Consider the following 9,292-nt stretch of genomic DNA (forward strand, 5'->3'; position numbering starts at 1 on the left):
CGTTAAAGTTTCGTTGGAACGAAGTTACGGAAAAATCAATTAACAAACGGAGACGTAACAATATATAAGATGGTCACAACGTGACGGGGAACAGTGCAATGAGTAATTGAATGTATGCGGACAAAATATTGTTGGCCACGTGAGACATAGCGTTTTTATAGAGCGACTGTTGAAATTAAGTGTATCGTAAAGTTATATTCAGAAAGAATAAACAGTTTTATTTATCGACTTGTGTCGATAAAGTTTCGTCGGAACGAATTTACGGAAAATTAACTAACGAACAGAGACGTAACAATACTAACGAAAAGGGTATCTCGAATACACTTGGACTTCCCCGATCATTTGAGAAACTCATCACGCACGCCAGCAGCTTCACGTGACTTCCGCTATCGTAACAATGTGTTTTATACTAAAAATTAAGTGATAGAGATACACAAAGTATCACACGTACATACGTAAATTCAGCAGTACATGAATGTTTAGCGTTATTTGTGAAGATAAATTTACCGTAAGTTGTAAAATTTGTAGTAAAAAAACAATGTTTTCGGCAGCATTAAGTTGACTGGACTTTGCTTTATGTTTTACGGAATAATCAAGGAAACCCGCCCTAAAACATAAACCGTTATAACAATAGAATTCAGTGAAACTTACTTTTACCTTTGATGTCGAGGAACAAAATTTTTGTCTTGTATTTGGTATTTTTATCAATTAATATTCGGTTCTAACTTTTAATAGTGAGAATGTGTTATATATATATATATATAAATTTTTCTCAGCTTTGCGTTACTTTCTGAGGAATTAAAAATTATAAATGATATTCGCAATGTGCTTATATCTTGAATTGCTAGATGGCGCTCTTATGAGACCATTCAGGCCAAGCTATTAGCTGAATGAAGGTACGCTAAGTCAAGGGAATTAAATGAGGTGAATATTGTTGGGTGTTAAGGTTCGCAGAATATCAGTGTTGTATCCGTGCCAACGCTAGTGAAAACCACTTAATTCTTGTGTTATTTGTGGTATTTATTGCATCGTCAATGGAGAGAAATGAAACACCAGAAGCTGAACAAGTTAGTGGTAGTAGTGAAACACCCGAAATTGCCGAATGGTTAGACACAAAATGTGTTTTCTGCAAGCAAGAATTGAAAGAAAACAATGAGCCAAGACTGCTTCCTTGCCTTCATGGTGCTTGTAAAGCTTGCATTTCTGCAGAGTCGGTACCTAGTCCCGCGTCTTTTTCAAACTATTCGTCACCTGGTAAGTTATAAGAATTGTAAGCCCTCCCCTTATTTTTTTTATGTTTGGCTTAGGCCTTCCGCTGAAAGTTTCACTTCCAGTTCGAAGTTCCAGTGTTTCTTACGTTTTTTAGTTTTAGGCGAAAATTTGTAAAATATGCTAAGGTAGTATATTGACTTCGATCCGAGCTTGGATTTTTTTTTGTAGCCCTTTTTTCATAGTGCTTAAAATTAAAAGAAAATGTGTTCACATTGGGAAACTTTATGAACATTTTAAAGTATAATTTTTAGGTAATGAGTTCAAGAGCAAACTTATTTTGTACAATAATTTTTCATATTTTATTAGAGATTAAATTTGGAATAGCATCAATAAAATTAATCAATGACGTTTATATACACGAGATTCAGAGAGAGTCGGTAAAACTTGTTTTTAAAAAAAGTTGCAATTAGAAAAAGAAAGACAATAACAGAATTAGGGAGTAGAACAAAAAATAGCAGGCTGGGAGAGGAAGTTATTGAAAACAATAAATTAGTAATTATACTAGGTTGAGTAAAGGTTAGCCTTTAGTTTAGGGCTAATAAGGCTTACCTAAGTCAAACAGAAGGAACTCTCAAACTGAGTAAAACCTTATTCAATTTATGGGTCATATCTGGTAGAGAATTGTTAAAGAGGGTGTTCAAGGAGATGATCTCCATGTGTTGTACTCAGAGTGTACAAGATCATTAAGTTACTGCTTTTTCTTAGCTCCTCTGTTATTGTCATTTCTGATATGTTCGTTGGATTTTTATCCAAATGTAATGTGAATTTGCTTGATTCTCAGATTTCATAGACTTTTTCATATGTTAGACCAGTGCTTCTCAACTGGGTGAATGGTTCACCCAGTGGTTAATGAGATCAAAATCAGGGTGAATGAGTACTGTTATGCCTCCAGTCGTTACTTAATTTTCCGTAAATTAGTTCCAAAGAAACTTTAGCATCACAAGTCCTTTCTTAAATAAAACTGGTTTATTCTTTCCGAATACAACTTTACTGATACACTTAATTTCAATAGTCACTCTATAATAAACGCTAGAACGTCTCACGTGCTCGTGCTCGACAATACTCAATTACACACTCTCTGACTGCAGTTCAGTTACTCATTACCTACACATTGCCCCGTCACATTGTGACCATCTTATATATACCAGGCTACCCCCAATCTAGTAATCTCCCGACAATTCACGAAGGTTCGAGAAAGAAGTGTCGTGATACTAGTCATGTGACCTCGGCTGATGCAACAGTATTATTAATTATTCAACAAATTCAAGAGCAAAAAAGTCTTTAGTTATTACTATTTATTCTAGTTGTAATTTGATGTATATTTAAGTCATAATAATAATAAAAAAATCCTGTTAATTTAATATTTTTTTGTCTTTTATAAAACTGGGGTGAGTGAGTGGTTGTGAATGATATTGAAAATGGTTGGGAAGCATCAAACTAACAACTACAGTCAAACATACTGACAACTAGAGCTGGGTGATTATTAGAATTTGCTAATCAATTTATCCTAGGGCTCATAATTACATTCAGCTAATCAGTTATTCTCACATGAGATTGATTTTCTTGTTTTAGGTTTTTTTAGGACATTTGAACTATTCTTCATTTGGTGTAATAGATGTTTTCAGGTACAGTAGTTTAGAATGAATTGACTTTTTTATCTTAACTGTTGACATGAAAATGCATCATACATGCAATGTGGTAGGAAACCTGTATCAAGCTAAAGAAACACAGGTTTCTATTTACAGACCTTCACAAGACTACTGAAGGTAATGAATTTTTGCTGATGAAAATATATGTTACTTCAGGATTTTGATTATAAACCAGAAAAATACTAAACGTAACAGTGAATAGTTTAGTTACTATTAGGTATGGTTTACCTAAAGTATGTAGACTTGGTTCTCAGTTTACACTTTTATAGGAACACAACTATATATGGGCAGTCGTGCACATGGTGGTGAATGGAATATATGCAGTTACATCTAGATAATGGATACATTAGATGTGTCTTCACTGTACAAAGAGTGTATGGATACATTAGGTGTGTCTTCAGTGTACAAAGAGACGAACTTAACACCACGTCACTTCACTTGTTAAGACGTATAGGGAATAAGATTAATTAGTCATTATTTTGTGATGTAACACAAAAATGCATTATATTTTGATTCATTAACATTTTTCATTGCACATTATGAAGGCTATATTGCACTCACAGCCTATCTGCACAGGATTGTTAGCAGAGTACATTTTCATAATATTTTGTAGAAGGAAAATTATATTTATATGTTGTGTATTTGTTACTCTTAATTAAAATGGCTGATACTTATAAATTTTAATGCTGTTAATTTATTGCTTTTATTATTGTTTACTGAAAATCGATTGTTACATCTACATTTGTAATTTATCGTGATTCAAGGGTCGTGGGTTCAATTCCCATTGTCACCAAACATGTTCACTCTTTCTGCTGTGGGGGTGTTTTATTTGTTTCTTTATATTAAAGTTATAGCAACACTATTAAGGTTATATGCCACCATCAATAACTTTCAACTGCCAACCATAGGGAAGGCAACTGGCTGACAGCACCAGTGGGCAACTCTTGAAATATTCTACCAATTAATAGGATTGATTGTCACGTTACAATATCTCTGGTAGTTAGAGGGAAGGCAACTGCCTGACAGCACCAGTGGGCAAGTCTTGGAATACTCTACCAATTAACAGGATTGATTGTCACGTTACAATATCTCTGATAGTTAGAGGGAAGGCAACTGGCTGACAGCACCAGTGGGCTACTCTTGGAATATTCTACCAATTAATAGGATTGATTGTCACGTTACAATATCTCTGGTAGTTAGAGGGAAGGCAACTGGCTGACAGCACCAGTGGGCTACTCTTGGAATACTCTACCAATTAACAGGATTGACTGTCACATTACAATGTCTCTGGTAGTTAGGGTTAATCTTTTCAACTGTATGATTAATCCCACAATTTGTTGGTAACATAGTTGAAGTTGGATGTTGCAGATTGGTTGCTTTTACTGCATTCTGCAACTCAAAATTAGGGACCATGGCAGATAGCCTTAGTAACTTTGTCATGACTTGAAAACAAAGAAACAATATAATGCCCCAATGCTGAAAGGGTGGTCATATTTGTTGGCAAGAAGAATTAAGCCTACAACCTTTCAATCATGAACCAACCATCCTAATCACTGGAGTCAAACAATTTGAATTAATTGAGAAAGTTATTAAAAATCACTATGGTAATATATAGATTAACTGAATACTTGGAATAAACAAAAAGAGTAATATCTGGAAACCTTAATTTCCACTAGTCAATTACTTTTGAGCCATTACTACAGTTTGACAAATTAATTAATTACCTATATGCAGTGATTACATTGATTAATGCTACAAAAATAATCAACTAATCAAAATTAATGTTTTCAATTATTCCAACAGTCAATTAACCACTATTTTGATTAAACCAATTGTCACAAAAATAATGAATTAATCAAACTTAATGTTTCAGTTTTTATTATTTTCAATTACTCAAACAGTAGATTAATCAAGTTATTATTAAATCAATTGTTACTAATTTTGATTAGGTCATTCTTTTTGTGACATTAATTGATGTAATTACAATTTTCCATGACTAATTGAAGCTCACACATAATCAGGTTAATTGCCCAGCTCTACTGAATGTCCTTGCATACCACCCCTGAGGAAAAGTAAAAATATTTGAAGCTTATTTTTTAGAAAACTTCACTTAAGCCTAGCCCTGTCTTTTCTAAGTCTTAAAACTTTGGTCCTGTTGTCCTAACCTTTTCACGATGGGCTTATGTATTTTACAGGACTTTATAACCATGAATGTATACACAATATAACTCTGAACGTACTTAATGTATCATCACGAAATTTAGCAAGATTTTAGTAAACATTAAAAGTCTTTTGTACACAAAAAAATCAAGTTTTGTGTTAAATAAGTATTTTTACCAAGAATTTGTCTGAGATTGTAAGAAGTCTGAGTGTTAACTGCTCCAAGCGCAAAGTGATTTTCATGTTAAGATTAAAAATACTTTTCTTTATCTTAATATTATAAAATTTCATTTGCATAGTCTCTAAAACATCTTAATTAGTCATGAAATGTTATTTCTCAGTGAAACTTTATTTTATATGTTATTTTCTCTACCCTCTAACTCTATACCCATTCAGTCAATTTGACTGACTTCATAACCACCATAAGAAAATGCAGAATATAAACTACCCTTTTTGTCTTTCTGGAATGACTGCAGGTTGTAAGAGGATACTACTATTGTTTATACTAAATAACTTTAAGGTAGTAGCAGTATACATCTGTTTATACTCAATTTGATTGTTTTATTACCCTTTGAACCTGTCTAACTAATAATTTTACCACAAAAATTGTAAATCACTTGGCAAACATGCAGCTGTTGTTACTATTCTGAATTATGTAATGCACACATTTTTATAATTGTTATTCATTATCTTACTTAACCTTAATCTTACCTAATAATTTTGACATTCTAGTTACTTTTGTAATAATAAAGAATACAATGAAGAACAAGAATTATAGTGCTTACCTGGGTTCTGTTTTTTATTTGCTGTTGACTGTTTATGAAATTTAAGCCTACTTTTTTATACTAATGGTACAACTAACCTAAATAATTTTATTTAAATAATGCACCTAAGAACACAGAATAACGACATGCACAAATAAAGTAATCTTTCATAACTCTTTTTTTTTTCTGGCTTTCTAACTATGTGATAAGCACCTTTAAAAATTCAGCTCAGCATGTCAATATGGTTCATGTGAGAAAAAGTTTGAAGTAGAGGCAAAATAGACAATTCTCTGTACATAAGGAAAAAAACATAATATAATAAGTCATTTGAGAGATTAAAACACTGGTTATAAATAATGTCAGAGAGGACTATTTCTAAAAAAGAGTATGTAGCAAATTGGAATGATTTTTTAGTTTGTCTCCAATGAGTAATGTATAGAGGGGTGGTAAACAAATTAGAGAAGAGGGAAGACCTAGAGAAAGAATGTCACAATTCTCATATTAGAGGAGATTAAGGATTTTTTAAATAATTTCCTTATGAAATCAAAACAAAACTTGTATAATATTAAAACTTGGTTCATTAACTACTTTTTGATTGCAAGTTTATTCATGCACAATGATGATAAAACAGTTTAAATTTTGAATATACCTCTGTAGATCATCGTGACATGCATTTTACCTACTTGTTGTGAAAGGATTAAGGATAAAGAAGCCCTGAATAAATTTCAATAAGATTACCTCATGAACTTTTCTGAATAAGAAAAAGATTTTAACCTCTCTCTCTCAAAAATATTTTTTCTGTATGGAGATTCATCTTACCAGCCTTGCTCTGAACCCTATCCAAATAGGTTATGTCATTCCTTAGGAAAGGAGACTAAAACTATACATATAATTTTAAGTGAGACCTAAGCAACAATATCTATGAATAGGTAATTACCTCTTTTGGTTTGTAAATCAATATACTGTATTTATAAATACATCCTAAAGTTCTATTACCTTTACTACTAATACATTATGTTTTAGGACCTGTTGGTCCATCTCGGCTGTCCCATCCTCTAAATTAAAATAAAATTGTTAATAAATAAATTAATGTAAATAACATAAAAATCTTAAAGCCAGCCCTTATCATTCATATACCTATCAAGCTTTCTCTTAAACTCACTTAACTTTACTGCCTCCACAACATCCGAAGGCAACCCATTCTAAAGGCCAACCACTACAGTTAGAAAAATAAAACTGTTGTAGCTGAAGATTACTCCTACCTCGCCAAAATTGATATTTGTATCCCTTTGTCCTGTTAAATATGAAAAAAGATGATGCATCAACACTATCAATTACCTTTACAATCTTAAACATCTCAATCAGATCCCCCCTAACTATTCTTTTTTCAAGAGAAAACAATTTAAGAGATTTCAAACTCTCCTTGTATGACAACCTTTCCATCCCAGGCACCATTCTAGTAACCCCTTCTCTGAACCCTTTCCAACAATTCAATGTATTTCCTAAAGTAAGGAACCCTATATTGAACACAATATTCCAAATGTGGCACCTAACTCGTGACCTATATAATGAAATTTAAACCTTTTTAGACTTGTATTCAATATTTCTGTAGATAAAACCTAAAATCCTACTTGCCCTACCACTAGCACCAGCACACTGCTTAGATGGCTGTAGAGACTGATTGACTATTACACCAAGATCCCTTTCCTTCATAACACTGTTAAGGTTATTCCCATCCAAATTATAATCACAATTAAAATTATGATAACCCACATGCATTATCTTGCATTTATTATAATTAAAACCCATCTGCCATTTATTTGCCCAGCTCACTAAATGATCTTAATCCTTTTGTAAATCAGTAGCATCCTCTTCACAGCTAGCAACATCCAAGACCTTAGTATTATCTGCAAATTTAAGTAATTTATTGACCATTCCTTCATCTATGTCACTGATGTAAATCAAAAAGGCAAGGGTTGTAAGACTGAGCCTTGAGGTACTCCACTTGTGACATTAATCCAGTTTGACTGAACTCCATTTGTAACAACCCTCTGTTAGCCACTCTTCTATCCAATTATCTGGCCCAGGAGCCTTATCATTTCTTAAACTTTCCAATTTTTTCTTAGCCAGCTCAGAATTAATGCAGTCATCATGGTTGATCTTGTTTCCATCTATAAACTGTTCAAGATATAGAATACTACTTAAATCTTCATTCATAAAAAGCTGAAGAAAAAAGCAAAGTTTAATAAGCCATCTATCTCATAATCATCAGATATGAGCCTTTTTGTTTACCCTTAACGTATTTAAAGAAATCTGTTGGATATACAAGGCTGTTTAGTGTAAACGTTATTATTTAGTTTATTTTGGGACTTTAATGATTGTTTAGTTACCATGAGTGGAGTATTGAAGGTTGATTGTTTTAAAAGTGTTAGTTATGATAAATTTCGTTATGTAACTCAGTAAGAGTCGTATGTTGTGTGTGTAGTTTGATTGTTGTACTAGGCTTTAGCAGTATTGTTGATGACACATTACTCGAATCTTTGATATTTTTCTCATGACCTTAAGTGAGTGTTGTTCCACATATTGCGTAGCTTATAGAAAGTTCATGACCTCAGCGAACAATGTGTGTGTATATATGTATAGGTAAGTAAGCGAGCTAAAGTTCAGTCAAGAAAATGTGAAGTTAGAAAAAAGCAGATTAGATGGGTGATTTCTATAGTGTGTTTCACAGCTGTATTGTGACAACAGAGATAGAAAAATAATTTATCTTGTCAGTTGGGTTCTCTTGTAACTGAACCAGCCTGTGTGGACTTTTGAAGGGAAAAGAAAGTATTATTTAAAGCTCTGGATGCAACTGTGGTAACCAAAAAATTTAATTGAAGTTTGTGAAAGTGAATTAGACTGTGTGATTATTAGTTTAGCTATAACAACTGATATTTTAAAGTAAGTTTCATAGTTTAACAGAGATAAGGAGAATAATTTGTCTTGTCAGAGGGTGTTCTAAAGTAGTTGAACCCGTCTGTGTGGCCTTTGACAAAAGGAGACAATTATTTAAAGTTCTGGATGCAAGTCTGGTAACCCACAGGGTAATGTAAGTGAATCTATCGCAGATTGTACAGTAAGAACTAGAGTAAAGAAAAATAATTCGTCTTGTCAGTTCGATTCTAAAGCAATTGAAGTAGTCTGTGTAGACTTTTGACACGAAAAGAGAATTACTTAGAGTTTTAGATAAAACTGTGATATCCTATAGTGTAAAGAATTTTGTACGTATCTTTGACTTGTTTTGAATATATTATTTTAAAACAGGTGGATTGTGTGCTGTCCGTTTATTGTTCAAATTTATTGCCGACAAGTCAAAGATACCTACTGTAAAAGAAACCAGCTCACATATATGAAACCCTGACAAAATCCTTACTGTTATTTTTTACATTTTCAGCCAACCTTTTT

General features: G+C 32.7%; 1 protein-coding gene across 1 annotated transcript in view; it reads left to right on the forward strand.

Annotated features, from left to right (window-relative positions):
• Positions 1-892: 892 nt before the first annotated feature.
• Positions 893-9,292, forward strand: part of LOC106470237 (E3 ubiquitin-protein ligase TRIM33-like) — a gene marked incomplete at its 3' end in the record, with an annotated part of 31,147 nt that continues 22,747 nt past the window's right edge. The window contains exon 1 of the mRNA XM_013930779.2: positions 893-1,254. Coding sequence (XP_013786233.1) covers positions 1,035-1,254 — 220 coding nt within the window. The remainder of the gene's footprint in view (positions 1,255-9,292) is intronic.

The sequence above is a fragment of the Limulus polyphemus genome, unplaced genomic scaffold (genome assembly GCF_000517525.1).
Source record: "Limulus polyphemus unplaced genomic scaffold, Limulus_polyphemus-2.1.2 Scaffold3896, whole genome shotgun sequence".
NCBI lineage: Eukaryota > Metazoa > Arthropoda > Merostomata > Xiphosura > Limulidae > Limulus > Limulus polyphemus.